This window comes from Pristis pectinata, chromosome 4 (genome assembly GCF_009764475.1).
Source record: "Pristis pectinata isolate sPriPec2 chromosome 4, sPriPec2.1.pri, whole genome shotgun sequence".
In the NCBI taxonomy this organism is placed as follows: Eukaryota; Metazoa; Chordata; class Chondrichthyes; order Rhinopristiformes; family Pristidae; genus Pristis; species Pristis pectinata.
In genome coordinates this window covers 7,033,338-7,058,849 of record NC_067408.1, presented here as the reverse complement: position 1 = coordinate 7,058,849, position 25,512 = coordinate 7,033,338, and the positions used below count along the sequence as shown (strand labels likewise).

At 41.6% G+C, this 25,512-nt stretch overlaps 1 protein-coding gene across 1 annotated transcript in view; it reads left to right on the top strand.

The window, feature by feature from the left end:
• The window catches only part of LOC127569160 (protein diaphanous homolog 1-like), a 135,267-nt gene that overhangs the window by 95,319 nt on the left and 14,436 nt on the right, over positions 1-25,512 (top strand). The window contains exons 13-15 of the mRNA XM_052013548.1: positions 17,820-17,935; positions 18,151-18,215; positions 20,601-20,780. Coding sequence (XP_051869508.1) covers positions 17,820-17,935; positions 18,151-18,215; positions 20,601-20,780 — 361 coding nt within the window. The remainder of the gene's footprint in view (positions 1-17,819; positions 17,936-18,150; positions 18,216-20,600; positions 20,781-25,512) is intronic.

Genomic DNA, 25,512 nt, shown 5'->3' with positions numbered 1-25,512 from the left:
GAAGTGGTTGAAGCAGGTACAATAGTGTCATTTAAGAAGTTCTTGGATAGGTACACGGAGGGGTGGGACTCAGAGGGATTTGGGCCGAATGCAGGAAATTGGGACTAGCCGGGTGGGCACCGTGGTCGGCATGGACTGGTTGGGCCGAAGGGCCTGTATCTGTGCTGTACTGCTCTATGAATCTAACGGACACAATTGGCTAGATTTCAAAGGAGAAATTTACATTCAACCAGCACTCAAAAATTTCCTTCTCCACTGCCTCGAAGCAGCAAATCTTTATTCCTTGACTGTTGTATACACTCATTAAAATGGGGTTTGGCCTGGTAAATGTGGGAGGTTCAGGAAGCACATTTACTGTGGCAAACCCTGAATCCAATTGAATCTGAAATTTGGAAAAATTGAATCCAAAACTAACTTAAGCATTTCACTTTTATGTGGCTGTGGGCTGGATGTTATGTGAATCTATTTCACTGGCTCTGGATACATTGCTAACATTTAGTCTGCCATCCCATATTTGGGCCTTGAGTGCAAAGTTCTGGCACTTCATTGCAGAGCGGATGGGGTATATATCAAATGGGTGCAGTCCCTGGACTGGATCCCACATGCCTTCTTGGGTTCAGGTTTACATTGATGATCCTGGAGCAACACACAAGATGGAACAAGGAGTTCTGTCCCCAGTATGTAAAACCAGTTAATAACACATCATGTAGCTGCTTATGACATACCACTTTGTTCAAAATAGCTGCTGTGTTTTCCTATGCAGCCAGTTGTCTTTAAACCATTCTGTCTGTGAAGCCTCATGACATTTCCGTCATAAATGATGCAGCTCTATAAAACTCTGGTTAGACCACACTTAGAGTACTGTGTCCAGTTCTGGTCGCTTCATTATAGGAAGGATGTGGAAGCATTGGAAAGGGTGCAGAGGAGATTTACCAGGATGCTGCCTGGTTTAGAGAGTATGGATTACGAGGAGAGACTAAGGGAGCTAGGGCTTTACTCTTTGGAGAGGAGGATGAGAGGAGACATGATAGAGGTGTACAAAATATTAAGAGGAATAGATAGAGTGGACAGCCAGCGCCTCTTTCCCAGGGCACCAATACAAGAGGGCATGGCTTCAAAGTAATGGGTGGGAAGTTCAAGGGAGATATCAGAGGGAGGTTTTCTACCCAGAGAGTGGTTGGGGCATGGAATGCGCTGCCTGGGACAGTGGTGGAGGCAGGTACATTGGTCAAATTCAAGAGATTGCTAGATAAGCATATGGAGGAATTTAAAATAGAAGGATATGGGGGAGGAAGGGGTTAGATAGGTGAGGTTTAAAGGTTGGCACAACATGGTGGGCCGAAGGGCCTATATTGTGCTGTACTGTTCTATGTTCTATAAAGGGTATAAATTACAGAATGAAAAGTTCATAATTATCAGGAAAATTGAGAAAAGTTGGGACTCCTTTATTTTCCTGGTAGAAAGTGGATGTCACGTTACCAAGCCTTTAAAATTTGGAAGTCTTTGATGGGGGGAGGCCACTTCCATTTATGAAGGACTTGAGAAGTAAGATCTATAAATACAGCAGTCACCAGTAAGTCAGGTCAGCATTTCATGAGGTACCTCTTTCCCCAGAGAGTGGTTAGAATCTGAAAAATGAAGGATTGAGGCAAGATTTATTGTCTATATTCAAAAGGATTTTGGTTTTTTTTCAGGGCTTTGGGGAAAGAACAGGGACTGGGAGTAATTGGAATGAGTTCATTCCAGGAACTGCAGAGGCACCGTGGGCCAATTGATGCCACATGATTTCAATTTCATCTTATGCAACAATAAATGTTTGAACAATGGTGTTTTTCACAAATTTTGTTGCTGTGAAATCTTGGAGTATAGAAGGAGGATAATGCTAGTGACTATTAAATTTCACAATGAAACACAGTGGCTCAGATAGCCACAGCAAGGTGGTGTGCTGGTGTGTGACTGAATACATTGGCCTTGAGCAGCTTCTGAAGATATTCTTTTTGGATCTAGACTTGAGTATTGCAGTACTTTCCTGATTTACCTCCCATCTCTCAGCTGTCATGAACTTGAACTCATCCAAAGTTCTGCTCCTGGTTCCTCTCATCTATTTCCCCCACCCCTTACTGACTGACCAAGATTGGATTATGCCTGAATCTTAAAATTCTAATATCTGATTTAAACCCCCTCCTTGGCCTTTCTCCTCCCTCTGGTTCTGACCTTCTCCCACTCTACCGCCTCGGTTATCTCTCTGCTTCTCCAGTTTAAGCCATGTCATGTATAATATTGGTTTATTATCATTGTCACATATACCAAGATACGGTGAAAAGCTTTGGTTTTGTGTGCCATCCAGACAGACCATTCCACAAGTAAGCACATCGAGGTAGTACAAACGGGGGGGGGGGGGGGGGGGGGGGGGGAGGAAATGGTATCCCAGATTTCTTTTGTTGTAACGTAGGTGCCTGTGACTTCAAGGCCCAAAATTCTGGAATTCCCTCTGTTTTCCAGCATGGAAAATGGGCCCTTCGGCCCAACTCATCCATGCCGACCAAGCTATCTAATTGAGCTCATCCCATTTGTCTGTTTGGTCCATATCCCTCTTAACCTTTCCTATCCAGGTACCTGTCCGAGTGTTTTTTTAAGTGTTGTGATTGTACCTGTCTCAACCACTTCCTCTGGCAACTCATTCCACAAGCTGCTCTCTGCAGATCTACTCATTACTACTTCGAGAATCACTCTTTTAAATCTAAATTCTACCTCGTGCTACCTCAATGCACTGTGTAGTGAATTGATCTGTATGAAAGGTATGCAAGTTTTCACTGTATCTCGGTGCGAGTGACAATATTCCAGTTCCCTCTGTATGCAAAGTCTCTTTGTCTCGAAGCCACTTTCTTCTCTCCAACTTTATGGGGCTTCTTGAAATTCACTTGTTTGACCATGCTATTGGTCGTCTATTCTAAGGTCCCAGAGCAAGCTCGAACCAAACCATTGCCTAAGCTTGCTGCAGTTTCAACTCTGCAACCCTATTAGCGTTCGCAGCTAAGGAAGCTCCCAATGACCATGAGGTTTATTCCTCAAGTGAAACTATCCACAGGTGGCAACCAGGCTTTTAGATGCAATATCCTGACACCTTGTACCAAAGCCACCCTGATAAACAGTCAGAATCTTTTTCCCAGGGTGGAAATGTCAAATACTGGAGGGCATAGCTTTGGGGGGGCAGGGGGTAGGTTTTTTTACCGAGTGCTGGGTGCCTGGAATGGGCTGCCAGCAGTACTGGTGGGACCAGAAATGACAGTGGCATTTAAGAAGCTTTTAGAAAGGCACATGAATATTCAAACTTTAGTTCAGCCACATCTAGAGTATTGATGAGTCCTGATGAAGGATCTCAGCCTGAAACATCGACTGTTTGTTTCCCTCCATGGATGCTGCCTGACCTGCCGAGTTCCTCCAGCACTTTGTGTATTGCTCCAGATACATCCAGCATCTCCAGAATTTCTTGTGTCTCTGGATTATTGCATTCAGTTCTGGTTGCCCCATTATAGGAAGGATGTCAAGGCTTTGGAGGGTGCAGAAGACGTTTACCAGGATACTGCCTGGATTAGAGGAGAGGTTGGACAAACTTCTCTCTGGAGCGGTGGAGGCTGAGGGGAGATCAGATAGAGGTTTATAAGATTGAGAGGCATAGATAGAGCAGACAGCCAGTATCTCTTCCCCAGGGTTGAAATGTCTAATACCAGAAGGTGTGCATTTAAGGTGAGAGGGGGTAAGTTCAAAGGAGATGTGCAGGGCAAGTTTTCTTTTTACACAGAGTGGTGGGTGCCTGGAATGCGCTGCCTGGGATGGTGGTGAAGGCAAATACGATAGGGGCATTCAAGGAGCTCTTAGACAGGCACGTGAATGTGAGGGAAATGGTAGGATATGGACATTGTGGAGGCAGAAGGGATTAGTTTAGTTGGGCATTTTATTACCAATGGAATTGGTTCGGCACAACATTGTGGGCCAAAGGGCCTGTACCTGTTCTATTTTCTTTCACAGCTTGTGCTAGTAAAGCCTGTTTCACTATTTTTAAATGTCTTTGATGATTAGGGAAGTTTTGAAACATTTGAGGTGCATGTAAGTAGTTTTAAAGCGACTTGCAAATACAAACTGTTGTTGATTAATTAAAACAAAGATGCAGTGAATTAAAAGCAAGCTATTTAACGAATATAGTTGCTCACATGTAAATGGTGCCTTGGATGGCATGAAGCTGAGGGCCAAGGTATGGTGAACTAACTGCTTAGCTCAGTTGAGGAACATCCCTGTGCAGTGCAGGAGCAACAGGTTAGATGCCCCCAGGTCTGACCTGCAACACATTCTGTACATCCACGCTGCAGTGAGAAGGCATTCGCATCCAGAACACACTGACGTGCAAGCTTCAGTTAGTTGGTGATTCTCTACAAAACCATGGACCAGCCATTGGCTAGACTTATCTCAATAACTTGCGTGACTTGGCATCAATTTTTTTTTAATGCTCCTGTGATGCATTCTGGGACACTTCACTACCATAATGGCATGAAAAATATGTGTTGCTTATATGACATTAAGAAATGTCCATCGGGACTCTCTTCCCTGGAGAAAAGGAAGCTGAGGGGTGACCTGATAGAGGTTTATCAAACCATGAGGAGCCTAGATAAGGTGGATGGTCACAGCCTTTTTCTCAGGGTAGGGGAGTCTAAAAGTAGACGGCATAGGTTTAAAGTGAGAGGGGAAAGATTTAAAGGGGACCTGTAGACCTGAAGGGCAAGTTTTTCCAAACAGGGAGTGGTGGGTATATGGCATGAACTGCCAGAGGAAGTGGTAGAGGCAGGTATAATTATGTTTAAAAGACATTTTGGACAGGTTATTGATTACTGGATAAACATAAGAAGGAATTTAAAATAGGGACATGTGGGAGGAAGGGGTTAGGTAGTCTTAGGCGAGGTTTGAAGGTCGGCACGACATTGTGGGCCGAAGGGCCTGTATTGTGCTGCACTGTTCTATGTTCTAGGTTCATGGATAGAAAAGATTTAGAGGGATATGGGCCAATGGGACTAGCTCAGGTAGGCACCTTGGTCAGCATGAATGAGTGGGGCAGAAGGGCCTGTTTCCGTGCTGTATGACCCTAGTGTTCACAAGAAGAGAATTATCGAGCCAAAGGAGAGGCCTGCAGCAAATGTAGCCAACCTATGCCTTCTGAGCTTTTGAGAGGCAAGTGACTGGCTCCTATTTGCCCTTGTTACTTTTTGTTGTGATCAAATCTACTGAAATTTGAGAGGTTGGTTCAGGAGGGGCTGCTTTCAATTTTGTTTTACTGTCTGTTGTACGCACTACAGCCCCTCACATTGTGACGTACGTGGTGCACTATATTTCTCCAAATGATGCCCGGGAAGTGAATGGAGACAGATTTCGGGAGCAGAATTCAACAGATTTGTTAGTTTATTGCACAGGTGATGGACAACATAATTTTATTCTGGATATTAAGATAGTTGATTGAGCATAGTGTTTTCAGGTATGATTGTAGTGAAGGATATGGAACACTGGGTGGCAGTATTGCTCTTCCAGCAGAAGCCCTGTTTGGATTGCTTTGATCTGCAGGATATCCATATTTGTGTGTTGTAGCCCCCTTGAAAGAATTGCTTAATTTAGTGCTTCACATTTATTTTTGAGGTGTGTCACTGTGATAACTTGAGATCATTGTGACGCAAATGTCTATCCATCGTTAGTGAGGTGGTTGTACACACATAATTGCAAGGAAGGGTGATTTTTCTATTCTTTGACTTGCAAACCACAAAATTCGGCCCTTGGCTTCATCATGACTTCCCTTTGGTCTTGTGAATCACTGATCCAGTTAGTCCGGCTCTCCAACTTGTTGCCCAGAACCCTGCAACACTTCTCTTTCTCAGTTATTTCCAAGCGTTACCAAAGGTATGGTCAAGGAGGTGGGTTTCGAACAGGTTGTTCTTTTGGAGGATGGTGGACTGAAGCCACAGAGTCGGCCTTCGGCCCAGTTGGTCCATGCCGATCAAGGTTCCCATCGAAGCTAGTCCCGTTTGGCCCATCTCCCTCTAAACCTTTCCAATCCATGTACCTTTTAAATGTTGTTCATGTACCTGCCTCAACCACTTCTTCTGGCAGCTCGTTCCATACTGACCACCTTCTGGGTGGAAAAGTTGCCCCTCAGGTTCCCATTAAATCTCTCCCCTCCCAGAATCAGATTTATTATCAATGAAATTTGTTTTTCAGCAGCAGTACAGTACCCTCTCATCTTAAACCTATGCCTGCTGGTTCTTGATTCCCCAACCCTGGGAAACTGTGCATGTCCATCCTATTTATGCTTCTCGTAACTTTATACACTTCCTATAAGATCACCCCTCAGTCTCCTATGTTCCAATGAAAAAATGTCCCAACCTGCTCAACCTCTCTCCATAATACAGTCCCTTGAGTCCCGGCAACATATGGTAGCGTAGTGGTTAGCATAACGCTATTACAGTGCCAGCGACCCAGGTACAATTCTGGTCTGTAAGAAGTTTGTACGTTCTCCCTGTGTCTGCGTGGGTTTCCTCCGGGCGCTCTGGTTTCCTCCCACATTCCAAAGATGTACGGGTTAGGAAGTTGTGGGCGTGCTATGTTGGCGCCGGAAGCGTGGCGACACTTGCGGGCTGCCCCCAGAACACTATGCAAAAGATGTATTTCACTGTGTGTTTCAATGTACATGTGACTAATAAAGATATCAATCTGAGTGGGATGAAAGGAGAGGAACAAAAACCAGCTATAAGAGCAGAGCAAGGAATTTGTGAAGAGTATGTAGGGTTAGAAAGAGGGAGCGAAGGTTGAGACGATGAAGAATTGTTAAATTTGTGTCAAGCTGGTGTATTGTAGGATATAGGCAGCGATATTGAATATGTTGTAGTTTATCATGTGGTTGAGAGCCTGCCTGACATTGCTTGAATGCTAAGCTGGTTCTACCCAGTTGAGTATAATTGTTAGTGTGGATTGTGCACTGTGAAAATAGCAGCTGAATTCTAGTGCCAGGTGGGATGCATGGAAGCAGGCAGATCTGACAGACTGTCAAATCCCAGGCCCTGTAAGCAAAAAACACTTGTAAAATGCTTCAGATCCCCCTTCAGCGATTGAAACTGGTCCAGGAGATCACACGGGCTGTGTTATCTGTAAGGATACTTATTCTCTGAATGATGCAATGTCTGCCCAGGATGAAATGAATGTGTTATTCTCTTGGTTCTCTGTGGGTCTTTATTTTATTTTATTCCTTTCATATTGCGTGACAACCATTGCCAGACACAGTAAATTGTTTTTCTTTTTATCTGGCAAGAAAAGGTTTTTTTTATATGCTATAGTAGTATTCAATATCTGATGAATTGACTTCAGACTGTAGCAAAACATTCCCTCATTGTTCCAAGTGCATTTCAGGCCAGTTATGATTGCTGCAGTTGACTGCAGGCACAATGCGTCATTGCTGTTCCTTGTGAATGCTTTTCGTGATACAATATTCCTTTTGTCTAAGCACACAGGATGAAGTTGAGGCAAGTTCCATAAATAGTATAGTGAGTATGTTAGTGGACTGCTATTCCACACAGGGCTGGACAACTGATGCAGAGACATGAGCTCAAATCTCACCCGGGCAGCTGGGCAATTTAAATTCACTTAAATAAATAAAAGTAGGCTATTTAAAAGCCTCATCAGTACTGGTAACCATGTAATGACTGGATTGTCATCTTCTGGCATCTTTACCCACTCTGATCTAAATGCAACACCAGGCTTCCCTTGTGGCTGGCATCTGAAATGACTGAGCAGGTGACTCAGATCAAGGGCAATTGGGGATGGCCAATAGCTGCTGACCTTTGAAGAGATGCCCTCATCTTGTAAAAAGAATTTTATAATTCAATTTCCAGAGCATACATTTGCTGGCCAGAATAACTTGCAACAAAAGTTAGATTGGGATCAGTGAGGGTTGGTCAGGTCTTGGTTACTGCTGACATATTTCATTTTGTACCATGGTAGTCAATGTATGTTTGCATCTGAGTGACTGCAAGTGTTTCCACTGCAGGCTATGGTAACTCAACATTTAAATATATTATTCCTTCCACTGGAGACCAACTGCTATACGTAATCGTGCCTGCAGGTGGCAGCATTGCTCCATCTTAGATTCCTTCAATACAAGTTCACATCTGTACAATGTGTTTCAGAACAGGCAAAGAAAAATACTTTTAAATTGTGTTCTAGAGTACAGTTTTTAAAAATTATAAATGAAATAATCTTAGGTGAAAATATTATAGTGGTGAATTCTGCTCCTCTTGAGACTTATTTGGGTCTGCCAGACTACTGATGTACACCGAGATAAGATATCTTTATTAGTCACGCATACATCAAACCACACAGTGAAAATGCATCTTTTTGCGTATACTGTTCTGGGGGCAGCCCGCAAGTGTCACCAAGCTTCTGGCGCCAACATAGCATGCCCACAACTTCCTAACCCATACATCTTTGGAATGTGGGAGGAAACCAGAGCACCCGGAGGAAACCCATGAATACACAGGGAGAACGTACAAACTCCTTACAGACAGTGGCTGGAATTGAACCCAGGTTGCTGGCGATCTAATAGCGTTACGCTAACCACTATATTGCCGTGTATTTTGACATATTATGTTCTGAGCTACATGGGACATTTATTGGTTTGTCGTGCATTTTCATGGAGTATGTGTCACTTGCTCAAGCCCAGGGGAAGAGCCTTCAGCCCTACCTGAATGATGGAACCCTTGCTTACTGAGTAGAAAGATTCAAGATTTGACCCTCAAACCTTGGTGAGCACTGCACCGTCGGAAGAGTTCTTCCTCTAGGATGAGGCGTTAAACTAGTGTCCCATCTAATTGCTTGGGTGGATGTAAAAGATCCCCATTATAAAAACAGAAATTGCTGGAAATATTCAGCAGGTCAGGTCGCATCTGGGGGAAGAGGTTGAAGACACTTTGTCAAAAGATCACAAGATGCTATTGCAGAGAAGAAAATAGTTCTTCTTGGGTTCATGTGGACATTTATATCTACACTCACGTAACACTGCTGTTGATGGGATCTTGCTGTGGGGAATTGGGCTGTCCAGTTTCCCCACATTATCATAACCGTGCTTCAGCAGTTAGCGTAACGCTATTACAGCGCCAGTGACCCGGGTTCAATTCCTGCTGCTGTCTGGAAGGAGTTTGTATGTTCTCCCCGTGTCTGCGTGGGTTTCCTCCTGGTGCTCCGGTTTCCTCCCACATTCCAAAGACATATGGGTTAGGAAGTTGTAGGCATGCTGTGGTGGCACTTGCGGGCTCCCCCCGAACACTACGCAAAAGATGCATTTCACGGTGTGTTTCAATGTACATGTGACTAATAAAGATATCTTATCAAAAGTTCTCCATTGCCTCTGAGGCACGTTGGAATTTACTGAGGTTGGGTAAGACATCAAATGATGGTTATTTTCCTTAGAATGCTTAAGATGCTACTTAGAAGTCTTAGTAAATATTCTGGTGTCATCTAGCTTTCCACTATTCTACCGATGACTGACAATCTTATGCTCAAGCTTTCACATCAAGGGGCACTGAAAACTGCATCATGTTAATGGCGAAGTCATGGTGCAAGGTTTCCCTTAGGGAATTTACTATACAATATTGCATTTTTGGTGAAATCTTTAAATAAATTCTTCATGCAAATCTTTCTTAATCATTTTTTGTCAGATTTGGAAATATTTTTGAATTTTTTTTAGGTGACAGTCCAGCTTTAAAAAATAATTTATGCAGGACTTGGGGGTTTGGCTTCTTTTTGACAGGCAGCTGTCAGATGCCACTCAGCTGTGGTACTGACTGCTTCTGGACAGTAGGTGTCAGTGTTGCCCTTTGCTTTCATATTTTTCAAAAAAAGGGTGTTGTCTGAATGTATAAAAAAATACATTCTGGGTACAGAGGATTTTGTTTTACATCCTATTTTTGCTGATGAAATTGTTGCCTTTGGTATTTTTATTTTGCAGAATTGTTACCATGGATAATGGCTGACTGCGACACATGTTGTTGATCTTAAGTGAATTTGATTTTTTTTTAAAATGCTCCCTAATGCTGAACAGATGGTCTCAACAATGAGAGCAGCTGCATTGCCAAACCACAGTCTGTTTTATAGGCTTGAAAAAACTGTTTTTGTAAATTAATGAGGCTGGAAACCTTGCTTATTCTTCTCTTTTCTGGATAATGTCTTTCCATGTTTTTTTATTTCACCAAGCAAGCAAAGTTCCTGTGTGTTTGTGATCCAGTTTCCTCCTTGTCCTCTGCGTAGACTCCATTTTGCAATACGCAGCAATAAATATCCCTGCATCCTCACGAACCACCACCTCACCCCACCTCCATTCCCCGCATCTTTCTGCCTGCTTCAATTTGATGAGCAGTTTGTTTGGAGAATGTTCAGAAAAGGCTTACTGAAAGCTTATGCAAAAACTGGGACAGCTTGATTAAAGCTTCTTTAACCCTCTGCAAAGCTTTAAATCGCATTGTCTGTTTTAAATTAAATCACAAATTACAGACATTGCGAAATTGCAGTAAATGACCATTAAATTGTAACACATCATTGAGCCTTGATTTTTGATATCAGTGTTTCCTGCATATTTAAAAGCTTGAACCTGATTACTTTGTGTAGAATGTATTGGTAAGTGGAGTGCCGTTCTGTGTGAGCTTGCTGCTCTCTGCAGCAGCCCCTTTCTCAGTGTTTTGCTCAGTCATTGGGCTTCGCTGCCTTTGTTCCCTTTGTGGCTCCCACCAGTATTTTCCAATTCTTCTGATCTTCCATAAATACTTGAAATGATTGAGGATTTTTTTTGGCACTCCTGCAGATAAATATTTGCGAAAGGACTTTATTCTTTGTGTGTCACCTCAACCCTGATGGGGAAAAAAACACTTTGCAGAGGTGAGGTAAAGGACACTGCTGTTGAGCTACAGAAAATAAATCTGCTGTTTAACTCCTTGAGATCCAGAACAGCTTTCAGCTTAAAACCCAACAATGAGTTTAGTACAATATTAGAGGCAGACTGTATTGTATGAGTGTGAAACAGGAGTAGATCAAACTGACCCTCGATCTGCTCAGTTTTTTAGTGGATTGTGATTAACTCTGTGTCTCATCCACTTTCCCAACTAGCACACTGACTCTTTGTTCTCAATTTCATCCCAAATGCTGCTCCTACTCTTTAAGTGGTCAAGGCCAAAAGGTTCCCAACAAGAATCATAAAATAATACAGCATGGAAGCAGTCCCTTCAGCGCAGCTTGTCCATGGTGTCCACCAAGCTAGGACCATATCCCTCTAAACCACTTCTATCCCTGTTCTCATCCAGATGTTTTTTGAATGTTGTTATTGTACCTGCCTCGACCACTTTCTCTGGCAGCTCATTCCATGAACACACCACCCTCTGCACAAAGAAGTTGTCCCTTGGGTCTCTTTTTAAATCTTTCACTGTCACTTTAAACCTATGCCCTTTAGTTTTTAATGCCCTTCTCTGGGAAAAAGACTGTGTGTGTTCATGCTATCTGTGCCCCTCCTGATTTTATACACCTCTATAAGGTCACCCTTGTCGGATCTGGTTATTTTCGAATCCGCAGTTTCTTTCAGGAGTCCAAGAATGAGTTGAAATCAACTTGTGCTTCACAGAGTTTTATTGGAAAAGTTTAAAACAAAGAAACAGTCACAGAGCACATGGCACTGGCTTTACTACTGGGAGATGAGCCGAGACAAAGGAACTAAAGATGAGCTAGGGCCGGGGGGGGACGAGAGCAAGAGAGAGATTAAAAAAAAGACACCTTTTATACCTGAGATAAGAGGTACTTCTTTGCTTACAATAGTCCAATCTGAAAACCTATTAGATACCTCTGGCAAAACCAACCAATGAGAACACAGGTATTCACCTGATGGACGAGCTAGGAAGCAGCCATTCCTTGTGCAACCACTTGAGGTGTATTAAACACTATACATGTTTAAAAAAAACTACTTAAAGCAGTCAAATGCAACACCCCTCAATCTCCTTCATTCCAAGGAGATGTTGCACATTCCCAAGGAAACTTTTGACAATATCTCTAAATCTTTTCCTCTGTCCACCTGGCAGTCTCTTGCCATGGTGGAGCTCAAGAATAGTATGCCTCTTTCGGGAGTCTGATGTCTGGCATACAAGTGGAGGTGACCAAGTGTAGTTAGGGTCTCAGCAGTGTGACCTAGGAGAGGGCACTGTCACTGGATTGCTTCTCCTGCAGTGGATTTGGAAGAACTCGGAGACTGTGTTGGTTTCTCTCCACTGCTTTCAGGTGCCTTCTGTTAGTAGTCCAAGTCTCCAAAGTATGTGGGAGGGCAGGGGGAATACTAGAGGACATAAGTTTAAGGTGAGAGGGAGAACGTTTAAAGGAGATGTGTGGGGTAGGTTTTTGTTTACACAGAGAAGCTGGTGCCTGGAACGGGTTGCCAGGGGTAGTGGTGGAAGCAGATGTGATAATGATGTTTAAGAGCCTTTTAGACAGGCAGATGAGCTTGCAGGGAGTGAATGGATATGGATCAGTTGCAGGCAGATTGGTTTAGTTTAATTTGGCATTGTGGTCGGCACAGACACTGTGGGCCAAAGGTTATAAATAACTGCTGTCCAGTAGACCGTGAGCTTTGTGCTGGGTTTGAGATCTTGATCTTCAAGCAACTTTTTCCTTGGATATCTGAAGGTTGTGTTGGTGAACTTAAATGGTGAATTTCAATATCATTATGTTCCTTCACTGAGCTGCCTCTGGAGATATGAGATGTGGTCCAGGTTTTCCACAGTCTCAATGAGGCCAGGTTGTGGGGAAGACCTTTGTTTTATGAATGTTAAGCACGAAGCCCATCCTCATAAGCTTGAGTGAAGCAGCTGACAATGAATTGGAGCTTGGCCTCTGAATGCACTCATATGCAAGAGTCATCTGTATTACCAGAGTTAGGCTGTGCTGGATGTGGTGACCTTGGTTCTGCACTGGAGCCAACAAAGGTTGAATAGTTTCCATCAGTTCTGTAGATTCTTTCCTCAGAAAGCTTGTTGAAGGAGGTTATAAGCACTTCACTGCCTTAAAGCATCCTCCCACAATCAGACAATGTGCTGGAGGAACTCAGCGGGTCAGGCAGCATCTATGGAGGGAAATGGACAGTCGACATTTTGGGTTGAGACCCTTCACCTGGATGCTGTCTGACTTGCCGAGTTCCTCCAGTGTTTCGTGTGTTGCTTCAGATTCCAACATCTGCAGTCACTTGTGTCTACCACAAACAGTGATGTATACTGAGCTGGTAATGTATTTCTTAAACATGTTGGTTAAGGGTTAATTATTAGCCCAGAGATGTGCCAATATGGTCTACACTGAATTCACAAGACCGCAGTGTTAGGCAGAATAGATGGAAGAGCAGTAATTTTAGAATATACACTATTTGGCTTCAATAATGCAAGAGGAATTACTTCCAGGAAATGATTGTTCCCTTGAACGGGGGCAGGTAGTTAAAATGAAATTAGAGCTGAATGTGGAAAAATGATTTCATATCTTAGTCATCCAGCCACGTCCTGTTTACTGAGCAGCTGTAGCCGTGTCCTCAATCATGAGGGCTTTGCATTGATCCAGACTGATGCAAGAGTAAAGGAAGCCTGATTCATTACTTTGCAACTCAATTAAAATCTGAGCTGCTGTTCCCAAAAAGACTTTGTTCTGAAAATTGTCATCTCAGTCTGCGTCATCGCCTCTTAACTGCTTAGCTTTTATTTCCTATTGCAAAGATTGCTGTAAGGTTTGTGTCAGCTGTCCTTGAAGTGCATTGATATAGATTTTCCAAAGTCAGGGATGTGTTGTGGCCAGAATTGGAAACAGATTGTTACTTTAATTAGTTGCACTCACTGAAACTGCCTTAAACCGTTGCTTTGCTCTCTTCTACTTATTCTTGTAGAATCTTGCAGCAATTGAGAGCATTCCACCCATTATGTCTGTCCTTGCACTTTGAAGAAACTATTTAACTAATTCTCTCCAGCTTTCTCAGAGACCTGTGATTTTTTTTCTTTCAGTACTTACCTGATTTCCCTTTTGAAGATTATTGAAACTGCACCCTTCTGTGCATTTCAGATCATAACGTCTTGGATTAAATAAAAATTTCTCATCTTCCCACTGGTACCTTTTTGCTAATTACCTTGAATCTGGGTCTTCTGTTTTTTTTACCTTCCTACAGTGGAAACAATTTCTACTTGCTCTTTTTAAAAAAAAGTCATTTATTATTGTGAATACATCGGTGTTAATTTTTCCTTTAACATTCCTTGCTTCAGGGAGACGTAGCCCCACTTCAATCTTTGTGTGTAACAAATCCCTCACACTTGTCATTTCTAGCAAATGCAGGCTACCTCTTCAAGGTCATGCTGACCTTCCAGTGACAGTGTCCTGAGCTGGCCACAGTGCTCTTGTTGATGCCTCCCTGATAATTGATCAAAGGTTTCACATATCTTGCTTTTGTACTCCATGCCTCTATTTGTAAAGCTCAGGATGACTCATGCCTTTTCAACAGCTATTTTCTTTCCATCTTGAAACGTCTCTGCAAATTGCCCTGTTCTCTCCTTCCTGTAGTCTTTTTGAAACCATACCATTTGTATATTGGTACTTTGGTCTTCCAAAATGTATCTCATACTCGTGTGTATTAAATTCCGTCCACCATTTCCCTGCCAATTTCACAGTTTTGCTGATGTCTTTCATTGTTTCCAGATTGTCTTTTGTACATAGATCAGCTCATTCGTCTGAACTCTCGGAGGATAAGTTAATGGTTCACTGGGATTGTCAGGATTTGTGGTTTGGAGCCACCTAGGGTACTGATTGACTTCGGGTGTTTGCCAGAGCTATTCCTAAATTAAATGTTTTTTTCTAAACCCTTCCAGGAGATTGTGTGATTAGTAGGTAGCCCAACTATGCACACGGCTCAAAGACCTACTTAAGGAGGGTAGAAATACACTTTCCTAATGTTTAATTACATATTAAGGAAGGGTGAAGAGTCTAAGCTCTTGATCAGAAGCAGGGAGAATAAGGGGTAACCAAAGAGTCAGACAAAGTTTATGATATGACAGCACAGAAGGAAAAATATTTTCACATGGAGCATACCAAAGATAACTATAATAGTTGCCAAGTAATTCAGGAGGGAGTTTAAGTAAAACTTGCCAGGAATTGTTTAGAATATGAAACATTTTGCCTTAAGAAGTTGCAGAGGTAAATTCACTTGAAGGGGAAACTAGGCATGTAGATGAGGGAGAAAGGAATATAAAACAAAATTCTGTGATGAAGTTGGCAGGGAGGGGGTTTGTGTGGAGCATAGACTACGTGTGTGCTGAAGGTCCTCGTCTCTGGAGAGAGTTGATGGACCCGATGGCCCGTTGGTACTTGGGTCAGTAGCACAGTTAAGGTTCATGTGGTCTCATTCCAATACCGGGCGACTGAGCAGAGCACTTGGATATTTAATAGCATTGGTGTTTAAGAGGCTCTTAAGTAGGCACATGAATATGGCAGAGAATGGAGGGATGTGCACCACGTGCCAACAGAAGGAATTGGGTGTAATTAGCTTAATTTGTTTGGCACAACATTGTAGGCCGAAGAGCCATTCCTGTGCTGAACTGTTCTGTGTTCATTGGCAGCATCTTTTCTCCCTATCCATTTTGATCATGAATTTAAAGTTTGGTTTCAGCCTTTATTTTGTATTTTCATTATCTACACTTTTTCTTTTAGGATTGGTCTTTTAGTAACAGGAACTCGCAGGACAGGAGGAGGCCATTTGGCCCATAGTGACCATGCAAGCCAACAATGGACTTTACAGCCTTTCATCCATTGCTTTGCAGCTTATTGGTCACGCAGATACTTTTTAAATGTGGAAAAAGTTTTTGCTTCCACCACCCTTCTGGGCAGTGAGTTCCAGACCCCACAAGTCATTGAGTGAGTTGTTTCCTCAATTTATTCTAGTCCTGCCTGTTCACTGGGTAGTCTTGATGCAGGGTTTTGACCAATCCCCACCACACACGGACTATTTACTTTGTTTTTAATATAAATTGAGACTTGGGAGGTTTTGTTTTATATGTCAGGTTATCAAGTGAATAATGTGTTTGGAATAATTGGTAAATTTTTCTTGAAACTAAATGGGTTTTTATGTCAATCTGGTACTTCCATGGTCATTATATCTGATGCACATTCTTCATTTCAGATCAATTTAATTAACTGAATTTAAATTTACTTAGCTGCTTTGGTTGGTTTTGAACTTGAGTCACCAGAGTAATAGAGCAGGCATCAGGATACTAGTCCAGTAACATGAGTACAGTGATACCATACTCAGCATCTCTTCTTTAGTGGTAAGGTAGTGTTTGAATGTACATCCAACATCAGGCATGGATGGCCCCACCTTTTTCATCTAAACCTATCTATGTAACTCTGTTCTGTTCTCCTCTATTTGCTCATCCAGTCTCCACTGAAGTGCACCTGTACCATTCAGCTTGACCACTGCCTTTGATTGGCGGTACAATTTTTGCATTATTTTGAGTAAAGTAGTTTCTTAATTTTGTATTGGATTTTTTTTAGTGATTAACTTGTATTGAAGGCCTCCAGTTATGCTATTGAAACAAGTACATAGAACAGTACAGCACAGGAACAGGTCCCTTGGCCCACAATGTCTGCACCAAACAAGTTGCCAAATGAAATCTCTTCTGCCTGCATGTGATCCATATCCCTCCATTCCTTGTCTGTCTGACAGCCTCTGAAATTCCACTATCGTACCTGCTTCCACCACTACCCCAGCAGCCTGTTCCAGGTACCTACCACTCTGTTTTTAAAAAAAACTTGACCCTCACATCTTCTTTAAAGTGCAGATTTTTTTTTCTATAGCCATTTTATCAAAACCTTTGATACTTTCTTTAAAAAAAATCTTAGTATGTCAACCCTCAACTATCCTTTCTCCAGAGGATACCAATCTATTCAGTATTCATCAAACTTAAACATTTGCAATTTGTATTATTATCCTTGTGAATTTTTTTTGTCCCATGTCCAGTGTCTATATCCTTTTAATAAAAGGGTGACCAGGGCAGCACAGTGGTGCAGCCAGCGGAGCTGTTGCCTCATGGCTCCAGGGACGTGGGTTCAGTCCTGACATCTGGTAATGTTAGTGTGGCATTTGCATGTTCTCTGTGTGATCATGTAGGTTTCCTCCGGGTGCTCCAGTTTCCTCCCAGATACACGGAGACATATGGGTTGGTAGGTTAATTGGCAGCAGTAAATTGCCCTTAGTGTGTAGGTGAGTGGTAGAAGTTGGGGGGGAGCTGATCGGAATGTGGGATGAGTGTGGGTTCAGTGTAAATGGATGAATCATGATTGGTGCAGACTCAGTGGGCCAAAAGGACCTGTTTCCGCGCTGTGTAAAAAGAAAAATCTATTGTGCTTTAAGTGTGACCTAACTTTCTGTGTAAGTTTAGTGTTCCTTTCCCTTCTGTGTTGTCTCTGGGATAAAGGTTATCTTGCTCATCTTTAAATTGTGCCATATGGTCTTTTACATCCTCTTGAGAGAGTAAATGGAACTTCCGGTCATCTTATCCAGAGTTGGCACCTCTGAAGGTGCAGCTCTCCCTCAGCATTGTTCTGAAATGTGGGCTTCAATTTGATGCTGAAGTCTTGGAAGAGCCTTGCTGCCCCCTCATCCTCAGCTAAAACCAGCTTTTTCCAACTCTGGGGGAGTAAAAGGATTGAAGATTTAAAAACTAAAAGTTCTTGTTTGTTTCTAGGCCACAGTATTACAAGCTTTTAGATGAATGTGTGTCTCAAGTAGTCCTGCAGAAAAATGGATCTGATCCAGACTTCAAGTGCAGAAAAATTACTATGGATGTGGACCATTTAATAGGTAAATACAATTTCACATTTTTCCTTTGATTTATTTTGCCTGTATAGCAGGTTTGCAAAGATAATAAAGTTTCAGCACTTTGAAGCTCACCGTTGATGTGGTCACGTACACAAATGCAAGCGCTCATTTCATCTCCTATTTGATCTAGTATTAGAACTGCACTGTGACAGATTGAAGGTGCCTAAAAACACTTTGATGGATTTATTTTTTTTCAGACAACATGATCGACAAAACCAAAGTGCAGATCAGCGAAACCAAAGCTGCAGAACTGGAAAAAAAGGTAATTCAGCAGGGGGGTGGGGGGGGGGTGGAAGAAAACAATCTAGTTTTGAAGGTAAATATGACTTCACACAGGCTGTGATGGACAGGTCCACTTGCAACCAGCCACAAAGGTGTCAAGGGTTCATACTTTTAATAACAGATCTGTCAGAATATTCAACTAGCTGCCGGATGATAGTTTTATGTAAAAATGTCTACATTTAATAGTTTAATGAAAAGGTTACCTGAAGCATTCTAAAGTAAATAGTATGGGATGTTTTCATTAAAAAAATAATATGGCTCTCAATGCCAATGTACTTTTGACTGATTGCCATAATTTCATTGCAAAAGTGATTCTGGTCTGCAACTTCCACACAAATTTCCCATGTTTTATCCTTTTTTTTAAATTCAGAAATTGATTTGATGGTCACCGGCATTTTTTTTAAATTCTAAACTAAAATGTTGAAAATCTGAAATAAAACAAAATGTTGGAGATGCTTGTTTGGGTAGGCAGCCTGTATGAAGAGCAAAAAAGATGATGATCTTTAACCTCTTGTTAAAGCTGCCACAATGAAGATGATAATTCCTTTCAGTCTGTAGGTTTTAGATCTGCATCACTCTGTGGGTGGTTTAAAAAAAAATCCTCTAAGAAAAAAGCTTTTAGTCTTTCAACCAATTACCCTAATTACATATCCTCTCTGCAAATGGAAGTAGTGCCTTCCTGTTCACCTCCGACCCTGAGGTCTTTGGGTCTTTCCCAGTCACCTTCTGTGGTTGCTGACCCTTCAGTCATTGGTTCGTAATTGTCTATTGTTCCTGAATTGTTTAGGGCTGTTTCTGTTAAATCTCCTTTTTCTTTTGGAGTCAATGGAGAGTAAGCCTATGTTCTCAAGCCTATCCAATTAACGGTGATATTTAAAAAAAACCTTTTCTATGCCCTCTACAAAGCCAGTCTGTCCTTCCTAAAATATAAGAACCTGGAGCTGGACACACTATTGTAGCCTGTGCCACACTATGGTTTAACATAAACCATGAGCTAGCTGGGAGTGCCATCTGTAATTGTGGATCAGAAAAGAAATGGATGATTCTCTCCTTCCCTCCACACCACTACACACATCATCCCCTCCCCTTGTTTGATTCTGCTCAGGACCGTTGCAGTTGCTACCTATAATCCCTGTTTCCTGTCCCTGCTCAGGAAACGAGGATGCTGCCTCTGCAGACCAATGATTTTGTGTTAACCTAATCCTGTCCTCCAAGCAGAAGGACAAGACGTGAAAGCAATTGTCTCCATTAGAATTAAAGCAGGATGAGATGTGAGGATTGTTGAATGTGTGACCTGGAGAAGTTGGCCAAATTCTGAATGCCAACTCGGGAGTTATTTATGTGACTTTGGCTTAACTGAATTGGGTGACTTGAGCTGACCTCATTGGATTAGTATAGGAAGGAAGGAGATGACTGCTACCGGTGTAGCTAACGTTATTATGAGCTACTTTTACTGTATATATTCTCAGGAAAATATATAGTAAACCAGAGTAAGTGATAACAGCAAGACTTTTACACTGTATTACACAAACTTTTCATCAATGAGGAATTTGTATTCAGTCATTTTTGTTTTTAATTCTCTAATGCTTTTCACGTGTTTCTCTATTTTTACTTCCTTCTCTTTCCTATTTTTCATTCTTGCATCCTCTTGTTTCTACCCCTCTTTCTGTCTAATCCTCTTATTTGCCACTCTAGTCTTTTGATTGTACTAATCTATAACTTGCGTCCCTTGAACACCTATTCTCTGACAGTTTGTCGTGATTCTCAAGATAAGGAATATTTTCCCAGCTCACTTACCCTCCCACTTTATTCTCCCCTTCCTTGACAAACTCAGAATACTGTTCTGTCCATACCACCTAGGTTCTGATTGCTCTTTGACCATTTCAGTGCTTCAGTGGTGTCCAGTCCATTTGCTCTTGCCATGTACTGCCATAACAACTATCATGGACAGTTGTTAACCACTATCCTGTCCTGTTCCTCTCCCTGTTTGGCTCAAAGATGCTCTGTTTCATTGTAATTTTTGGTTCTGGCTAATGCCCTCAACCAGCTTGGATCAAAACCCCAACTTTCATGGCCTGAATGGTTCTCTACATTTTTAGTTATCCTAAGAGCTTTACTGAGCATCCACATGTTAACAGGAATGCATAATAATTCATGTGTTATCCTGAAATGGTGACCAGTAGAACAGACAGACTGTGTCATTTTAATACTCTCATTAAATCATCTTAATTCTTTTTCATCACCATTCATTCCATGCAACCTTAATGGTCCTTAATCATATAAGTTATTGAAAACCAGCATAATTAAAATGGCAAACTTTTGTGCTACCTAACTTTTATATATTTGCAATTTTTTTTTCCAACAGCTTGATTTGGAGCTGACCACTCGACATGAACTTCAGGTGGAAATTAGGAAGAAAGAGGGTGATTTTGAATCAAAGCTCTCAGAACTTCAAACAAAGCTACAGGTTCTGGAAACGGATAAAACAGAGGTGGAAACTGATAACAAGAAACTGCTGGCCGAAATTAATCAGCTGAAAGATGAGGTAATTCACTTAACATAGTACATAGCATACTCATTGTAAATCCTCTTGTGTACTGCAATAGCTTGCCAGCGTTCCAATTCGCATTGAGAAGAGTGAGTGGTGGTCGATCACAGGCATCTACAAGGCAAGATGATTTGTTAGGGTGGAATTAGAGAAGTACTTTGCGGTTTTGGGAAGTGCAGAGCAATGGGTTGGGAGAGCTAATTGAATGATGCAAAATATGTGACGGTAAAATTAAAAAGCACTTTTTTTGTACAAATCTGAAATGCATTTTAACCCACCTGCAAAAAGTCTCAGGAAAATCGATGCTTTTAAGACAGTGATCAATAGACCTTTGTTAATTATTAGGATTATGAAGCAAAGCACATTAAATGAATGCAAGGAAATCTGTCACAATCTAATTAAATGACAGAACAAGTTTGAGTATCTGACTGCAGTAGTCCTGTTTCTATCATTTAATATTGGGTATTTTAGATAACATGACAATTATTAGTCAGGCGGATGAGAAGATATGAGTACATTTGTAACAATAGTCACCTTTTGTGGGGGGGAGGGGGGTGACTAACCTGATAACACATTTCATCTCAGTGAGTATATAGCTGCTGGATCATTAAATTTGGTTTTCATACTGCTTTTAGGCCTCACTGGCTGTAAAATTCATTCAGAAAGGGCACAAGAACTATGACAAATAACGGGGCCCTCCAAAAATGTTTTGTTTTGTTTTGCATTTAAGTCAGTTGTCCTTCTGTTGAGGGTAATGGGTAATCCATCACTGCTATGTTTTTTCCCTCAGCTGGTGAAGTTGTACTTTACCTATCTCCCCACCTACCCACTCCTCTCCTCACAACTCTCCTGTGGTCTTCACACATTAAATAGCTGTTACAAACATCATTCCTGGGCTATCAAGGTTAGAAATCTGTTTTATCACCATTCATTTGGATTACTATCAAATGCAGCAAGAGGGAAGATTGCTGAAGACTCTGAAGGCCAGTCAGCATCTTCGGGTAGAACTAGTGAAACCGACGCTAGTTTCAGACTTGACTGCCAGTCTTCCTGTTCTCTGCACATTTACCACTTACATTAAAGTGGCTTACATTTACCACTTTAGTCAATCCTCCACTGCCAGCTGTCATTCCCCCATTTTATGATCCAAGTTCAGTTATTATATGTTGGTTCACATCGCTTTGATATCTAAATAGTGATCCTTGGGAAACCGCCTGTGAGCTGCAGTGAACTTATCAGTGCTTCACATGAATCAGAGCAGTGGTGGTCACCTGGTCTCCCACTGTGTCGCTGAACTTGATGCTATTGGAATTGGTTTATTATTGTCACGTGTACCGAGATACAGTGAAGAGCTTTTGTTTGCATACAAAAGATCTGGACAGATCATTTCAAAATGTAAGTACATTGACGAAGTACAAGGGAAAAGCAATAACAGAGTGCAAAATATAGTGTTACAGTTGCAGAGAAAATGCAGTGCAGGTAGACGATAAAGTGCAAGAGCCATGACAAAGTAGATTGTGAAGTAAAGACCATCTTAAGGTACAAGAGGTCCACTCAAGAGCCTTGTAACAGCAAGATAGAAGCTGTCCTTAAGCCTAGTGGTGCATATTTTCAAGCTTTTGTATCTTCTGCCCGATGGAAGGGAGGAGGAGAGGATGTCTGGGGTGGGAGGGGTCTTTGATTATGTTGACCGCTTTTTCGAGGCAGCCGGAGTTGTGGACAGAAGTGTTGATTTCAGCTGTGAACATGTGGCGGCAGTTGTCTGTATTCTTGTCAGTATGGACGTTCCAAGTTTTATGGAATGCTCCTTGCCATCTGCATGTAGAAGAATTTGATTCCTTAAACATACTTTGTTTTAATGATGTGGCATTTGTATAGACATTCTTCTCATATTACTAGTCTACACATGGAGAACCGTCTGGAAGCTGACTGTGCCTCTTTCTAGCTTTGTAGGTCAATTAACATTTAACTAGCCTGAGTTTCTGCAAGAAATTATTCTTTTTAAAGCTTTATTGAAAATCAGGTTATTAATAATGCCATGAAATTGCTGTCATGTGCTTTTCAAGGACATGTCTCAAGTCCGTATATGATAATGTCACCCAAGCAGAGATTCTGCTCTTTGTTTTTTATGGGTTTGGCTTCATGTTTCCTATTTGCCTTGATCGATTCTCAGTCACAATCCCAGGCCACTTTCAATATCTAGCCTACTTCTCTGAGCACATTCCCTCTGTGTCTTTCTTTTTTAGCATTTCCTCCTTGAGATGAGGATTAGCCATCTTAATTACCTTGTCAAAGCAACATTTTTCATTTCAAATTATTAATTCTGTTACATCATCTGCCATAACATGTTCCTTTCTAGCCATTACCAAGTCTCTCATAGATCGTTGCTTGAATTTTTTTAGTTTCCCATATTGTTTTAAAATCTATCAGAGGATCTGAGGAATGAGAGGGAAATTCATTTACATTTTTAAATGGGCCACTTTAGGTGTGTCAGAATAGCGATCTTCCTTCGTTCGAAGTTTTCTGCCACTAAAGCATGAAATGACACCAGGCATCCTTCCAGAACGTCACATTAGTGGAAAATTGTGATTAGGCAGAGACAACATGGTTTAAGGGAAAGCCGTTTTTTTTTGAGGATGTAATGAACAGAGTGTATCAACAGGAACCAGTGGGTATGGTTATATCTGCATAAAAAGCTGTTGCATAAAAGAATGGCTCATGGGTTTAGGGATCAGTATTATGTATTAGCCTAAATAAGGGATTGAGTAATGGGATTAGAAGTAAACTTTTAAGGTTGGAAGATTGTTACCTGCGATGTGCTACAGGATATGTACAGTCATCCGCTGCCCATAACTTGTGCGTGTGAACATACTTGGCTTCGTATGCCTGCTCCACTATTCAATATGGTAATGGCTGATCTGATTGTAACTACATTCCTGCACATTCCTTATCTTTTACTCCTTGTTATCAAGAATCCATTACTTCCATCCATCCAGCTTAGTCCATCACGCAAACCAACCTCCCCTCCAGTGACTCTGTCTACACCTCCCGCTGCATCGGGAAAGCAGCCAACATAATCAAGGATCCTTCTCACCCTGGTCATTCTCTCTTCTCCCTCCTCCCATTGGGCAGAAGATACCACCAGACTCAAGGACAGCTTCTATCCCATTGTTATCAGACTCCCAGGTACTAAAAGATGAAGTCTTGATCTACTTTGTCGTGAACTTTGCACTTGTCTACCTGCACTGCACTTTCTCTGTAACCGCCACACTATATTCTGCATTCTGTTTTCTTTTTACTACCTCAATATAATTATGTATGGCATGATCTGTCTGGATGGCACACAAAACATACGGTTATCACTGTATCTCGGTACATAAACAAGTAAGAATTTATCTTCCTCTGCCTTAATATTCAAAGACTTTGTTTCTATTGCTCGTTGTTGGAGCAAGTTTCCAAACTCTTGATGCTCAGGAAGAAAATTGCCTCATGTCTGTTTTAAGCAATGACCCTTAGTTCTGGATCCTATTACAAGAGGAAACTCCCTCTCCTCATCCATCCTGTCAAGACCCCTCAGGATCTTGTATGTTTTAATCAAGGCCTCTTTCACTCTTCTAAACTCCAGTGGATACAAGTCCAACCCATCATCATCAGATAACTCACCATTTCAAATATCAGTGCAGTAAACCTCTGAACTGAATCCAATGGATTAAAATCCTCAAGTAAGGAGACCAATACTGTACATAGTACTCTACTGTGCTCTCTCCAATGCCCCATATAACTGAAGCACAACTTCATTATTTTGTTCAATTCCCCAAGCAATAATTAGTTTATTATTGTCACATGTACTGAGATGCAGTGAAAAACTGTTTTGCATGCCATCCATACAGATCATTTCATCACATCAGTGCATTGAGGGAAAAGCAATAACAGTGCAGAATATGGTATTACAGTTACAGAGAGTGCAGTGCGGACAGACAATAATGTGCAGGGCCATAACGAGGTAGATTGAGAGGTCAAGGGGTCTGTTCAATACTCTTATAACAGCAGGATAGAAGTGTGCTGGAGCATGGCGACTCTTTGCAGTAAATCTTAAAATTCTATTTGCTTTCCTAATTACCTACTGTACCTTCATACAAGCCTTTGTTGAATCGTACACTAGGGCACGCAGATCCCACCACATCTAAGAGCCCGGTCATCTGTCACCATTTAAATGCAATACTTTTTTATTCTGCCAAAATGGATAATTTCATATTTTCCTATGTTATGCTCCATTTGCCAGGTCTTTGTTCATTCACTTAACCTATCTATATTCCTTTTGTAGAGATCTTCTACCCACTTTCAGCTTGCTTTCCTCACCAATCTTTGTGTCATCAGTAAATGTAGCAACTATTCTTGGTGCCTTCATCCAAGTAATTTCTTCAAATTTTACATGTTGAGCTGCCAGCAGCAATGCCAGTGGCACATTTTTCATTACATCTTGCCAACCAGCAAAGGACCCATTTATACCTAATGTCTTCTTGTTAACTAGCCAATATTCTATTCACGCCAAGAAGTTACCTCCTATGCCATCGGCTTTCATTTTCCTCGAAAACCTCTAGATGCAATGTATTGCTATAGTTGCACTTGCTGGTCAAAGTATGGGAAATTATATGCAGTATTTTATTAACTCTTAAAGCAAAATGAGGTCTGCTTTTCACCTTGAATAGGACCTTCTTTTTCCCATATA